This window comes from Salvelinus alpinus, chromosome 5 (genome assembly GCF_045679555.1).
Source record: "Salvelinus alpinus chromosome 5, SLU_Salpinus.1, whole genome shotgun sequence".
NCBI lineage: Eukaryota > Metazoa > Chordata > Actinopteri > Salmoniformes > Salmonidae > Salvelinus > Salvelinus alpinus.
Window position 1 is genome coordinate 90654906 of NC_092090.1, and position 15449 is coordinate 90670354.

Below are 15449 nucleotides of genomic sequence, written 5' to 3' on the forward strand. Positions count from 1 at the left end.
TGGCCTACCATTATTTCATTTATTTATTTAAGGTGCGTGTGATATTGCATTGTTTCTATTCTATTGTTCTACAGGCCACGAAGGCAGACTCTTGTTACCTATCACATTCTTTGTTCACAGTTTGTTTATGTCAGACATTTTCAGGTCTGTTTCATGTTAGCCTTCCAATCATCATTATTAGATCAATATTCGTTTGCTGTTAGTTTTGCTGGCATATGACCTACTCCACATTTACCCAATTAACATAAATTATCATTATAAATTGTAGCTGTTTGTGCCATTTAATTATGTGGTTAGCTAGTGGTGCATATACCGTTAACCAGTTCTGATTGGACGCATGAAGCTCTGTTCACACACCCCTCGCCCCTGTGGGGAACACATCTCAACTCCCCACCCCAACGCACACATTCAGGCTGTTGCCACGGGAGACATTACAGCACCACTTGTCATGGGGAACAGGTTTTGGGGTCCCTGCGTTTTCATACTCGTTTTCCACGGTAAGAACTTATAAGAAAGTTACTAGCTATCTGTAGTTGATGGGGAAATGCGTTGTTTTCTATACTAGAAAATATTATAAGCTACCTAGTTTTCTGGTTTAGACTTAACAATATTGTTTGTAGTTAGCAAACTTAGCTTGTTTGCTAACGTTACAGTAGTTTGCATGCATCCACATTTGTTTTTAGCTAGCTAGCTAGCTACTATACAGTAGTTACTGTAGCAGCTCAAAAGTTAGCTTTCAAGTATAAAGTAATCAACAACAAGAAAGTATAAAGAAATCTATAAAAATATGTTAAATTGCATTTTAGTGCGAAGAGGCTTGTTGTAACGCAATAATTCATCATTTAGTTACTGACTGTCTCGACTTCACAGAGTAACGTTACAGTAGGTTCCACCTCCATCACTCGGTCTCGTCATGCCATTGTTATGAACGTTCTCACGCCGCCCTCTACCGGCGTCGCAATAGTGGCGTCCTAAAGTGATAAACCCAGTCATTATTTTATTTAACTAAGCAAGTCAGTTAAGAATGAACTCTTATTTACAATGACGGCATACACCGGACGACGCTGGGACTCCCAATCACGGCCGGTTGTGATACAGACTAGAATCGAACCAGGGTGTCTGTAGTGACGCCTCAAGCACTGAGTGCGCCACTGGGTCACCATTCTGGACGAGGCTAACGACTTTTGAGTGAAAATTACAATTTAGTGCCTGGAAATACGATGACATTGGTAAAATAGTCACATATTTGGTAGGAAACAATTTTGCCAGCATCTTCATGTCGTCAAATGTACTTTAGACAGGTGGCAATGTTGTCATTAGCTAGCAAAGTTCGTCAAACAAATAGCTAGAATGAGAACGTTAGCTACTTAGCTAAAATCCGGTGTCCTCCCTTCAATCTTAGCTAAAGTTATACTGCATCAAAAGTCAGTCTAGCGACATCAAAATGATGACAGGGTTTTCCTATTAATTGTTTGCATCCCTTTTAATGTCGTTGTATTTCCAAGCCACTGTAAATGCTCTTTTGATGAAGTCTTCATCAGTGCTCAATAATGATGCATTGAGTAGAATGCTCAGTCGGTCATCTGTACAAAACGAACGTTCAAAACAATATTGTGACGAAACATGCAACCAATGAATAGCTTCCAAAACACAACATGGGAATAATCCCTCCACTGGCCAGGACATTGTTATTTAACCAGCTCATATTACAAAATTGTCTAGTTTATAACATGGCTGTAAACCAGAGCCTTTTAGCACTGACCCTACACCTTATAGCCAACCTCATCTGACCTGGACACATTTGTTTGTCCAAGGTGCTTTTTTCCTTTCATAGGCTAATGCACTGTAATGTTATATTATACTGTTTTCTCCCATAGAGGCGGCTGGCTTTAGCATCAGGAATGAGCTGCTGGGTAAGTGTGTGCAGGTCCTGGTCCAGGATGGGCATCCCGGGAGCAGGGTGGTGCTGGGGGAGTGCATCCCTGGTTCAGCGCTGCAGGAGTGGCAGTGGCTCCCTGAGCGCCTAGCCCTGAGCAGCCGGCTCACAGGAGAGTGTCTGAGTGGCCAGGAGCATGATCTGAGTGTCAGACTGCACCACTGTGGCCCTGGGAATGAGGAGGGAGCTGGGGCTGCAGGTGGCGAGGTGGGCAGGGAGGGCCAGGCATGGGCCTGCTCTAAGAAGGGCCACCTCACACTGCAAGGAAAGGGGCTCCACCTCAGCGCTCCTCACGTATCCTCTAAGTCGTCTAAGGTCTTCCTCTCTAAAGAGCGTAGACAGGCCAGCAAGTGGAGAACGCTGGGCAACCATACTGTCTGTGGGAATAGAGCCAGCCATCACCACCACCATCGCCACAGGTCCACACAAACTGCTGCTCTGCCCCCCTCAACAAGTACCCCTTCCAATACAAACAGCCAACCACAGTGGAGTAAGAAGAACCGTCGGACTAGGGTCCCATCATAGAGAAGGGATGTGCCTCATGTCATCCTTCAGTAGCTTTCATTATAGAGCTCATTCATTTTCATCATACTGGGATATTTCACTGCCATTTTCATTGGTCTTACATTTCCTCGCTGTCAAGCGCTGAATTACATTATCACAATTGTACTTGTAGGCTACATGTCTTGGGTCATAGTCACTATTATTACCATTGTCTCCTATGCAGTGCCTACCAAACAACGTCTAACAAGTTATTCTGTCAGTATTGGTTCTACCGATCTATCTTTTGCCATAGAAATACAGTACCAGTCAAAAGTTTGGATACACCTACTCATTCCAGAGTTTTTCTTTATTTTTACAATTTTCTACATTGTAGAATGATAATGAAAACATCAAAGCTATGAAATAACACATATGGAATCATGTAGTTACCAAAAAGTGTTAAACAAATCAAAATATATTTTAGATTCTTCAAAGTAGCCATCCTTTGGCTACTTTGGCTCATCACGGCTCATGATGTCATTACTGTCACAATTTAAGAAATCAACATTTGAAACATATTTATTGGAAAATTGCTCTTTTGGATAGCATTTTATGAGAACTCAGTGTGCAAAAATGACACTTTTTAATTTCCCTACTGTAAAACAGTATATCGGCAGATATCAGTATCGGTTAGATGTGTCCCTTAAAAAATCGGTATCGGACCCAAAATCCCCATATCAGTAACGCTCTATGCATCAACATGTCAGAATGTTGCACAGTAACTGTGAACACTTCCTATATTAGTAAGCAAGTATAATATCCATAATTCAGACACAAAAATATTTTGTTACTTTTCCACATTTCACCAATTTAAAACGTAATTTCACATCATATCTTCCATACAAAAGCTGTCATAATACTAGCTCTGTTATCATTGCAAAAACTATGATTATTCTCTTCTATTCTCATTTGGCTATATTAGATTGACAACATTGTTGACACCTCAAAACACTAGCAATTGATATCATAGCAATGCTACAAATACCTCAGGACTCACCTTGAACATGTTACGACTACAGTATGTACAATCCACTGCTCTCTCACACCTGCTGGAAGCACATGGACATACAGTACCGGTCAAAAGTTTGGACACACCTACTCATTCAAGGGTTTTTCTTTATTTTTAGTATTTTCTACATTGTAGAATAATAGTGAAGACATCATAACCGAAATAACACATATAGTAGTAACCAAAAAAAGTGTTAAACAAATCAAAATATATTTTATATTTGAGATTCTTCAAAGTAGCCACCCTTTGCCTTGATGACAGCTTTGCATATGCTTGGCATTCTCTCAAACAGCTTCATGAGGTAGTCATGTGGAATGCATTTCAATTAACATGTGTGTCTTGTTAAAAGTTAATTTGTGGAATTTATTTCCTTAATGTGTTTGAGCCAATCAGTTGTGTTGTGACAAGGTATGAGTGGTATACAGAATATAGCCCTATTTGGTAAAAGACCACATCCATATTATGGCAAGAACTGCTCAAATAAGTGAAGAGAAACCAAAGTCCATCATTACTTGAAGATAATAAGGTCAGTCAATCTGGAACATTTCAATAACTTTCTTAGTTTCTTCAAGTACAGTCGCAAAAATCATCAAGCGCTATGATGAAACTGCTTCTCATGAGGACCACCACAGGAAAGGATGACAGAGAATTTCCTCTGCTGCAGAGGATAAGTTCATTAGAGTTACCAGCCTCAGAAATTGCAGCCCAAATAAATGTTTCACAGAGTTCAAGTAACAGACACATCTCAAGATCAACTGTTCAGAGGACACTGCGTGAATCAGGCCTTCATGGTTGAGTTGCTGCAAATAAACCACTACTTAAGGACACCAATAATAAGAAGAGACTTGCTTGGGCCAAGAAACACGAGAAATGGACATGAGACAGGTGGAAATCTGTCCTTTGGTCTGATGAATGGATGATCTCCGCATGTGTGATCTCCGCATGTGTGGTTCCCACCGTGAAGCATGGACGAGGTGGTGTGGGGGTGCTTTGCTGGTGACACTGTCAGAGATTTATTTGGAATTCAAGGCACACTTAATCAGCATGGCTACCACAGCATTCTGCAGCGATACTCCATCCCATCTGTTTGCGCTTAATGGGACTATCATTTGTTTTTCAACAGGACAATGACCCAACACACCTCCAGGCTGTGTAAGGGCTATTTGACCAAGAAGAAGAGTGATATTGTGCTGCGTCAGAGATCTGGCCTCCACAATCAACCAACCTCAACCCAATTGAGATGGTTTGGAATTAGTTGGACCACAGAGTGAAGTGAAAGCAGCCAACAAGTGCTCAGCGTATGTGGGAATTCCTTCAAGACTGTTTGAAAAGCATTCCAGGTGAAGTTGGTTGAGAGAATGCCAAGACTGTGCAAAGCTGGGAGGCTACTTTGAAGAATCTCAAATATAAAATATATTTTGATTTGTTTAACACTTTTTTGGTTACTACATGATTCCATATGTGTTATTTCATAGTTTTGATGTCATCACTTTTATTCTACAATGTAGAAAATAGTACAAATAAAGAAAACCCCTTGAATGAGAAGGTGTGTCCAAACTTTTGACTGGTACTGTACATTGTAACAAAGTCATTTTTTTTGTATCTGCTTTGAGAATACCTTGGTTTGGTCAGTGTCTTAGGCTTAACAGTGGGTGATCCAAATGGCATCTCAGCGTTGTCACATACCACTAGTTCCATCAGGGATTGCATTTCCACTGTCCTTGCTGGCTAAATCTCATTCAGCTAAGTTCCCTCCAATCAATAGGGTCCTAATGTGGGCTGGTCGCCAGCAAGTCCAAAACTGTTCACTTGGGCTCCTCCCTACGCCGGTCCTATGGGGCACTAGTCTAGACCTATGTATATGTCTTTTGATTCAATTCAATCTGATGGTCCTCAGTTAAGTATTTTGGTCTGGCTTTGGTGAAATGGCATACTAATTGATGAACAGATTAATAAAACAAAGGGGCTATGGCTTTGAGATAATAACTAGGGTATTACTCCTGTGTTATTATACTCTAATGCTGATGTGATGTCCCCCCTCCGGTTCCAGGCGATGATGTTGTTGCCCCTAACACCACTGGAATGGACCGTGGGACAGAGCACTCTGATCTGGTTGAAAGCACCATGGGCCCTGAGGGCCCCTCAATGACATTCTTCAACGCTGAGTATGGTGAGTTGGGAAACCTATTGCCGGAGGGGTGTGGAAGAAAGACTATAACTGCCTTCAAAACAAACCCAGGGGCAAAACACATCTCTCTGCCCCAATGGGCTCTGGGGCCTTCTACTCTGTGCCTTATCTACCACATGGTGGCGTTAGAGGAGAGGAAAACTTACATAGGAATCTGTATAGTGGGTGTATTGATGTCCAAGCCCACTCAGATAATTCCAGTTTCTAAAGACCTTTTATATGACGTTCTAGAGGTTTGCTAGAGTTTGAAAGTGGAAAGTGTTTGTTTACTCTGAATTGTCGATTATGGGAGTTTCTCCATCTCTCTTTGTGTGTGTGTTACAGGGTTTGGCTGGAAAGTGACCATGCTGGTGCTGAGCTCCCTGGCTCTGGTGCTGGGGACTGTCATGCTCTTACTCAACATCCACCACAACAGGTGGGTGCTTATAGTTCTCCTATTTCACACATGTACAAGTATCTATTAATACAAATGTGAATTAGATTTTTGTTTTGTTTTGCATATCCCACCCTCCCTGAGAGAAGTAAGGTTAAGTGCCTTGCTTAAGGGCAAATTGCCAGATTTTTTTTCTCACCATGTTGACCCAGGGCATTTGAACCAGCGACCTTTCAGTTACTGGCCCAACGTTCTAACTGCTAGGCTAACCTGCACACTGCTGTCTTTCCACTGTACCACTATTGGTCTACTGACAAGGGGCCTAAGGGGAAATACAGCTTCCCAGTAATACCATAAACATACATTTTGGATCCAGTATTATGCCTACTACATTCAAGAATGATCAAATTTCCCCACTGAATCTGAATTATGCTCCAAAGATCCTGTGGTTAGGAAGATTTTTTTCTCAAATGATAACCCAGAACTACAACTTCATCACATACTACTTTTTAAAACAACAGTAACCACAACTGCCCACACAGTTGCAGAACTACAAATGAATGATTTCCCTCTCCCAGGAAGAAGAAAGTAGTGTGTGTGCTGAAGTCGTACACTCCTACAGGGCTTGTGAGTCAGCCGGGGTCCCCTGTGCTCAGCGAGAGAGCCCCCCTCACTCAGTACCCCATGCGGCCGGCCCACTCTCCCTCGCTAAAGCGGGGAGAGATCTTGATCAAGTGGAAGAACGGTACCGTCACCCCGCTGTTCGACAACAACAGCTACCTGACTGACTGAAGGACAAATGTGTCCGTATGTGTGTGGGTGTGTGTGTCTTTGTACTTGTAGAGAGAAAGAGAAACAAAGGGAATCTGAAAATCTATTTTAGAATCTGAGGTGCACAGTGAACACACACATTTCAATGCATTTCAATATTAGATTTTACAAGTGTGCTGATGTGAGTCGGCATAGCGGTCATGTTACATTTTCAACACAGGAACGTTTGGAAAAATATGCACATCCAACTTATCAGGTGCAGAGCAAAATAAGCTATCAAAGAAAAAATGTATGTCTGCAACTCTGGTATGCTCCCATGGTGATTTAATCAGACTCATAAAAAAGACAACGGTTAGATCCGAGTTGGATCTTTGTCAGGTCACATTTTCAACCCACACACTTCATGGAAAGTCTGGAAAGCCCTCACTTCACTTAGAAGTATCTGGCCTAACTGAGATGAAAGGTAGCAATGAAGTCCTGCCAGTAGATATAGCTGGCCTGGCTGAAGGACCTTTACGGAATATTCCAAACCCCTGATGAACTAGACAAACAGGCTTTCCCTCTAACTAAATACTCGTCAAAAGTTTGGACACACCTACTCATTCAAGGGTTTGTCTTTATTTTTTTACAATTTTCTACATTGTAGAATAATAGTGAAGACATCAAAACTATGAAATAACACATATGGAATCATGTAGTAACCAAAAAAGTGTTAAACAAATTAAAACACATTTTATATTTGAGATTCTTCAAAGTAGCCAACCTTTGCGTTGATGACAGCTTTGCAGATTCTTGGCATTCTCTCAACCAACTTCACCTGGAATGCTTTTCCAACAGTCTTGAAGGAGTTCCCACATATGCTGAGCACTTGTTGGCTGCTTTTCCTTCACTCTGTGGTCCAACTCTTCCCAAACCATCTCAATTGGGTTGAGGTTGGGGGATTGTGGAGGCCAGGTCATCTGATGCAGCACTCCATCGCTCTCCTTCTTGGTCCAATTGTCCTTACACAGCCTGGAGGTGTGTTGGGTCATTGTCCTGTTGAAAAACACATGATAGTCCCACTAAGCGCAAACCAGATGGGATGTCATATCGCTGCAGAATGCTGAGGTAGCCATGCTGGTTAAGTGTGCCTTGAATTCTAAATAAATCACAAACAGTGTCCCCAGCAAAGCACCATCACACCTCCTCCATGCTTCACGGTAGGAACCACACATGCAGAGATCATTCGTTCACCTACTCTGCGTCTCACAAAGAAACGGCGGTTGGAACCAAAAATCTCAAATTGGGACTCATCAGATCAAAGGACAGATTTCCACCTGTCTAATGTCCATTGCTTGTGTTTCTTGGCTCTAGCAAGTCTCTTCTTATTAGTAGTAGTGGTTTCTTTGCAGCAATTTGACCATGAAGGCCTGATTTCACGCAATCTCCTCTGAACAGTTGATGTTGAGATGTGGCTGTTACTTGAACTCTGTGAAGGATTTATTTGGGCTGCAAAATCTAATGAACTTATCCTCTGCAGCAGAGGTAACTCTGGGTCTTCCTTTCCTTTGGTGGTCCTCATGAGAGCTTCATCTTAGCGCTTTATAGTTTTTGCAACTGCACTTGAAGAAACATTAACATTTCTTGAAGTTTTCCAGATTGACTGACCTTAATGTCTTCAAGTAATGATGGGATTTAATTTCTCTTTGCTTATTTGAGCAGTTCTTGCGATAATATGGACATAGCCCTATTTGGTAAAATACCATCTTCTGTATACCACCCCTACCTTGTCACAACACAACTGATTGGCTCAAACGCATTAAGAAGGAAAGAAACCTCATAAAGCTGGTTGAGAGAATGCCAAGAGTGTGCAAAGCTGTCATCAAGGCAAAGGGTGGCTACTTTGAAGAATCTCAAATATAAAATATATTTTGATTTGTTTAATACTTTCTTTGGTTACTACATTATTCCATATGTGTTATATCATAGTTTTGATCTCTTCACTATTATTCTACAATGTAGAAAATAGTAAAAATAAAGAAAAACCCTTGAATGAGTAGGTGTGTCCAAACTTTTGACTGGTACTGTATGTCCATGTGCTTCCAGCAGGTGTGAGAGAGCAGTGGATTGTACATACTGTAGTCGTAACATGTTCAAGGTGAGTCCTGAGGTATTTGTAGCATTGCTATGATATCAATTGCTAGTGTTTTGAGGTGTCAACAATGTTGTCAATCTAATATAGCCAAATGAGAATAGAAGAGAATAATCATAGTTTTTGCAATGATAACAGGATGTTTTCAGAGCTAGTATTATGACAGCTTTTGTATGGAAGATATGATGTGAAATGACGTTTTAAATTGGTGAAATGTGGAAAAGTAACAAAATATTTTTGTGTCTGAATTATGGATATTATACTTGCTTACTAATATAAGAAGAGTTTACAGCTACTGTAAAACGTTCTGACATGTTGATGCATAGAGCCTTACTGATATGGGGATTTTGGGTCCGATACTGATTTAGATTTTTTTAAGGGACACATCTAACCGATACTGATATCTGCCGATATACTGTCTTACATTAGGGAAATTAAAAAGTGTCATTTTTGCACACTGAGTTCTCTTAAATTGCTATCCAAAAGAGCAATCGTCCAAGAAATATGTTTCAAATGTTGATTTCTTAAATTGTGACAGTAATGACATCATGAGCCAGCATCATACCACCCTGCATCCCACTGCTGGCTTGCCTTTGAAACGGAGGGTGTTTTCACACTTGGTCCCTTTAAGCGAATTTTTGAAGAGCTAAGTGCAGTTCGCTTAATTTTTTGGTTCAGTGTGAACACCAAAGGAACTCAGACCCCTCAAAAGCATAACAGCGGGAAGTAGGTGTGCTGCAGCTCCCCCTAAAAAAAATAAGAAATCCAAAATATATACAGTTTATGTTTCTCTCACAAAAGTAGTGCACTGGGCCTTAACTAGTCCTCTGTTAGTGGACTGATATAGCTGTCTGTGGCCCAAGCCCAAAAGACATCTGTAACCAAATCCACATTGATATGTGAGTTATAGATCTGTCATTCTCATTGAAAGCAAGTCTAAGAAGCGGTAGATCTGTTGTGTGTGCGTTATTTCTATGCTTCCCGTTCTTAGGTTTTGGTTTTGTACACCAGCTGAAAATACAATATTTTTGGTTATGGGAAAAGATATTTCACAGCGTTTTTATATGGTGCAATGATTCTCTACACTAGCTTGTTTTGTCACATAAACTGAAATTAAGAGAACTATTAGAATTTTAGCAACCAGGAAATGGGGAGCAATTTCTGCGTAGTGCATCTTTAAATTTAGGGTTAGGTTCAGTGGCCTATATAAACCCTGGATTGCTGACGCAATGTATTGTCCATTGAGAGGCTTTGAAGCCACTAGTCGGCCATATTGGCACTCCCCAGTAGGAGCAGTCCTCCGTAGGAATGAATGGAATTCTATAGTATTTCAATTAAATGTTTCAAGGACAAAATTACATGTACTTAAGTATTTTTAGTTGCAGTGGGGACAGTAACATTAGTACTCTCAAAAAATATATACTTTAAGGAAAATGTTTAGCTCACAATATAATAAATGTGTCAAAAATTAGTGTAGACTTTAATAAATGCATTTCTATAGCGTCCAAAATCTTTTTTTTAAATTGAGGAGTACCAAGATGACAGTGGCTTCAATACAGCGCCCTCTGTCAGTCATCCAGGATTTATGCACATTATTGGTTAGGATATGGTTTTCCCAAGGATCCCGGATAACATTAACCACAAAATGAATGCCAGCTCTTAAAGGGGCAGTAGCCTACATTGAGTGTACTATTTTCAAATACAGCATTATTGAATCTGCTGCAGTATTATTCTGCTATTCTGTTACCGATCTATAATATTTACATGTTAATATGATCTTCTGATTACAAATGTCTCATCTTTAGGCCTCCTGAGGTCTAAGGCACTGCATCGCTGTGCTGAGGCGTCACTACAGACTCGGGATCAAATCTAGGCTCTGTCACACCCGGCCGTGACCGGGAGACCCATGAGGCGGCGCACAATTGGCCCAGCATCTTCCGGGTTGGGGGAGGGTTTGGCCGGCCAGGATGTCCTTCTCTCATTGTGCTCTAGCGATTCCTTTGGCGGGCCGGGCACCTACAAGCTGACTTCGGTCGTCAGTTGGACGGGGTTTCCGCCGACACATTGGTGTGGCTGGCTTCTGGGCTAAGCAAGCAGTGTGTCAAGAAGCAGTGTGGCTTGGCAGGGTCGTGTTTCGGAGGACACATGGCTCTCGACAGTTGTCTCTCCCGAGTCCGTAGTGGAGTTGCAGTGATGAGACAAGACTGTAAATACCAATTGGATGCCACAAAAAAAGTGGTAAAAGTAAAAAATGTATTTCTCATTTTTTAAAGGTGCTACACCTAGAATTTCTCCCCCATGTGGAAGCTAGGTGAATTGCAAGAGCACTAGACTGCATTCAAAACAAATCTCCCCCGCAAACCATTTCCATCATGGCCACCTAATCATCCCCAGCTTCCAATTGGCTTATCCATCCCTCTCCCCCTGTAGCTGTCCCCCAGTCAACTTACCTGGTAAAATAAGGGTTGAATGAGAATGGCCGCAATAAACATGAAATACATTTCTTCATCATATGTATCGAATATCGATGGAATTATCACCCGATATCAATATACCGGTAAAAATCAATATACCAATAACGGCCGACAATAAACTTATTACAGTGCCAGTCAAAAGTTTGGACACACCTACTCATTGAAGTGTTTTTCTTTATTTTGACTATTTTATACATTGTAGAATAATAGTGAAGACATCAATACTATGAAATAACACATAAGGAATGATGTAGTAACCAAAAAAGTGTTAAATAAATCAAAATATATTTGAGATTCTGTACCTTGATGACAGCTTTGCACACTCTTGGAATTCTCTCAACAATGTATTTCCTTCTTAATGCATTTGAGCCAATCAGTTGTGTTGTGACAAGGTAGGAGTGGTATACAGAAGATAGCCCTATTTGATAAAAGACCAAGTACATATTATGGCAAGAACGGCTCAAATAGCAAAGAGAAATGACAGTCCATCATTACTATAAGGTCAGTCAATCCGGAAAATTTCAAGAACTTTGCTGGTGACACTGTCTGTGATTTATTTAGAATTCAAGGCACACTTAATCAGCATGACTACCACCGCATTCTGCAGCGATACCCCAATGCCATCTGGTTTGAGCTTAGTGGGACTGTCATTTGTTTTTCAACAGGACAATGACCCAACACACCTCCAGGCTGTGTAAAGGCTATTTGACCAAGAAGGAGCGTGATGCAGTGCTGCATCAGATGACCTGGCCTCCACAATCACCCAAACTCAACCCAATTGAGATGGTTTGGGATGAGTTGGACCTCAGACTGAAGGAAAAGCAGCCAACAAGTGCTCAGAACTCCTTCAAGACTGTTGGAAAATAATTCCAGGTGAAGCTGGTTGAGAGAATGCCAAGAGTGTGCAAAGCTGTCATCAAGGCAAAGGGTGGCTACTTTGAAGAATCTCACATTTAAAATAAACTTTTTTGGTTACTACATGATTCCATATTCATTATTTCATAGTTTTGATGTCTTCTTTATTATTCTACAATGTAGAAAATAGTAAAAATGAAGAAAAACTCTTGAATGAGTAGGTGTGTCCAAACTTTTGACTGATACTGTAAATATAGATGATGGCAATAACAGTTATGGCAGGCTCTCACCACTTGTGGGTGTGATGACATGCTGTAACGCCCTCAAAAAGTATATGAACGTCTAGTTCCAAATTCTCAAACGTTTCTATGCCGCCTAGGGAAAAACATGGCTATTGTGAGTATGATTCTGTTGGAACTTGCAATCCAACTCCTCTGACTATCATTGTTATGGTGCCAATAATCATGATTACCTATATATTAATAATTTGGTGGGTGCTTACATTTGTCCTGTCTCACAGCATGTAATCCCAACTCCCTGAGACATCCTCGGAGAGTAGGGTCATGGCCTGCCATTATCAGCAGTGACCCTGGTGCCTTGATTGAGCACATTGACAGATTTTTCACCTTGTCGGCTCTGGGATTTGAACGATCAACCCGCCCACTGCTCTAACCACTCGGCTACCTGACCTGGTATTGATAGCAACCATGAATTATTTCACAATTTCATGACATAAATCTTATCTATTATCAATCTAAACTATTTTCCTGACAGTTTTTCCTGAGGCGGCAGTATAGGTGCTAATGGTATAGAAACTCTTGAGTACAAGCATCAATCATACCTAGGAACACGACATGATTGAACATGCATGAACACACACCCAAACCCACATACAGATTCCTTAGGAACACAACATGAATACAAACATGCACGCACAGTCAAATAATAACACCTGGGTTTTACGGGGATAACACTGCAGCTGAGCAGTCACTCCTTCATGACTTTGCTACTTCACAGCTTTGTTCTCTTGCCTGAAGCACATGCAGATTTGGAACCAGACTAGGTCTGTGAGAGGTTTTGCTGAGAAAGTGATTTCCGGCTAACCTCTGGTAAACCTTGTGTTTGAGCCTCCTAACCGTAATAATAAAGTTAAAACATTTTTGTTATCCTATTTATCAAATATCAGGGGAATTATCAGCAGATATCAATATATCGCTGTAAGGCCAATATTGGCCGATAATATCAGTGTAACGAGATATCAGTTGGGCTCTATTAATGCACTTTATTTTTCAGAATGTAATTACAGACTGCTACAGTACTGTAACTGCTCTTCTGACATTCCCTTATACATACTGTATTAAAAAAAAAGTGGATTACATATGTAAATAGTATAAGACACTTTTTTTAGGTGATAACCTGAGGAGTTAATATATGTTTAACAACAATACAAGGTCTGTGGAGTTGACTTGTTGGTGTTTTGTGGATGATTGACACAAAGTGGTAATTACATAGCCTGGGTGCCAGTCTGTAATCCACTAGCTTTTGTGTCAGTCTGTTTTTGCTCTCTTGCAAACTCCTTATGGAATCATCATGACAAACAATGACAAGGAAGTAGAGAAAAGCTCAAACAGATCTGGGACCAGGCTATTAATAACAGTTCCTACCAGAGGTGGCACCACAGGTCCCCAGAGTGGTGTGAGAGAAATACATTCTGGGGCCCATAGTTTTACCTAATTTGGCAACCTAACCAGGTGAAACTTCAGACCTTATATGGTATGACGTGATTAATCTGTTTTAAAAAATGTTTAATATGGGCTTAGATAGAACCGGAGTTTTTCTAATCAGGTTACATGGTTTTTAAAAAACTGCCCTTGGGGAGGATGAAAACCCTGTCAAACCGCAGCAATCTTGTACTTGTTCATATGAATTATGTTTTAAAGGAAGGACTAGGGAGGTTCTTATACACAGACACAGAGAAAGCATGATTGGACAATAAAACTCACACGGCTTGCTTTGTGCAGGTTTGCATCGTGTAGTCCTGCCCTATCCTACTGTAGACCTAATAAAATATGAAATCAGTCTATGTCAGCTACTGTGTTAACTTTTTCCTTCCATTTGATCATTTTGGATATAAAAAGTCTAGGTGGCCCAGTCAGCCCAAGTTTGAATATAAAGAACATTTGATCCCATTCACATTTTCTCACAAACAGATGGGCTATAATACACAACGTTACTGCTTTGTCCATGGCGCATTGTAGGCTAGATCAGGGTTTCCCAAACTCGGTCCTGAGCCCCCCGGTGCACATTTAGTTTTTTGCCCTAGCACTACACAGCAGATTCAACTAACCAACACATTATCAAGCTTTGGTTTTTTGAATCATCTGTGTTGTGCTAGGGGAAAAACCGGGAGCTAGTTTGGGAAATCCGGTAGCAGCTAGAAGTGCTAGACCAGGGCTGCCCAACCCTCTTCCTGGAGATCTACTGTCCTGTAGGTTTTCAGCCCAACCCTAATTTAGCATATATGATTCAGCTAGTTAAGGTCTTGTTGAGCAGCTAATAAGAAGAATCAGGTGTGTTAAATTAGGGTTGGACTGAAAACCTGCAGGAAGGTAGATCTCCAGGAAGAGGGTTGGGCAGCCCTGTGCTAGACTATGCAGCTGCTGTTGTTAGTATGCCTACAGTTGATTAGTCTAAAACAAATTGTCTCGTTTCCATGCAAATACAGCATGTCAGATCGCTAATGTTAAGGAATATAGGCTGTTATATTTATGTGAGTTTTTGCTTATGTCTGTGGGGAGTGATGGGTTATCATATAGGCTGTTATATTTATGTGAGTTTTTGCTTGTGTCTGTGGGGAGTGATGGGTTATCACGCTTGCTAAATAAATATCTGAGAAAGTTTTGAGCGCGCCTTCAGCTTTGTGTGTTGTGCCCTGCCCGCACCATCTGTGATTTCTGTCTGGTCAAGACACACAAAATTCCTGCAGCAGCACTCAGATGTAAAGGACAGAGAATGTGCGCAAGTTGACAAATCATGAGGCAAGTCTGTCTAAAAAAACAGCACTTTGACACTCTTAACATTTTGCATTGATATAATTTATTAAACTGAATCAAAAGGATTGAAAATTGCTGTGGCAAACAGTAGCAGTGCGTGGGTAAAATCACAGAGG

The 15449-nt window shown here is 40.9% G+C and overlaps 1 protein-coding gene across 3 annotated transcripts; it reads left to right on the forward strand.

The window, feature by feature from the left end:
• Positions 1–322: 322 nt before the first annotated feature.
• On the forward strand, positions 323–15184 carry LOC139577185 (uncharacterized). Of its 3 annotated transcripts, none has more exons than XM_071404094.1 (7): positions 323–497; positions 1878–2426; positions 5539–5658; positions 6001–6091; positions 6628–6794; positions 8906–8957; positions 12091–15184. In XM_071404094.1, exons 1-7 carry the CDS (start codon positions 338–340, stop codon positions 12290–12292), a joined length of 1341 nt encoding a protein of 446 aa, XP_071260195.1. In that variant the 5' UTR covers positions 323–337; the 3' UTR covers positions 12293–15184. The 3 variants fall into 3 exon arrangements, with proteins under 3 accessions (XP_071260195.1, XP_071260196.1, XP_071260197.1); XM_071404095.1 differs by lacking the exon at positions 12091–15184 and adding an exon at positions 10757–11581; XM_071404096.1 differs by lacking the exons at positions 6628–6794; positions 8906–8957.
• Positions 15185–15449: the final 265 nt, after the last annotated feature.

Bases quoted from the DNA above. Each gene is read 5' to 3' on its own strand.
- LOC139577185 (XM_071404094.1), top strand. From the start codon at position 338: ATGAAGCTCTGTTCACACACCCCTCGCCCCTGTGGGGAACACATCTCA. The intron at 6,092-6,627 runs GTGGGTGCTTAT...TCCCTCTCCCAG, and splicing joins CTCAACATCCACCACAACAG to GAAGAAGAAAGTAGTGTGTG. The intron at 6,795-8,905 runs GTACCGTCACCC...ATGTGCTTCCAG, and splicing joins CTTGATCAAGTGGAAGAACG to CAGGTGTGAGAGAGCAGTGG.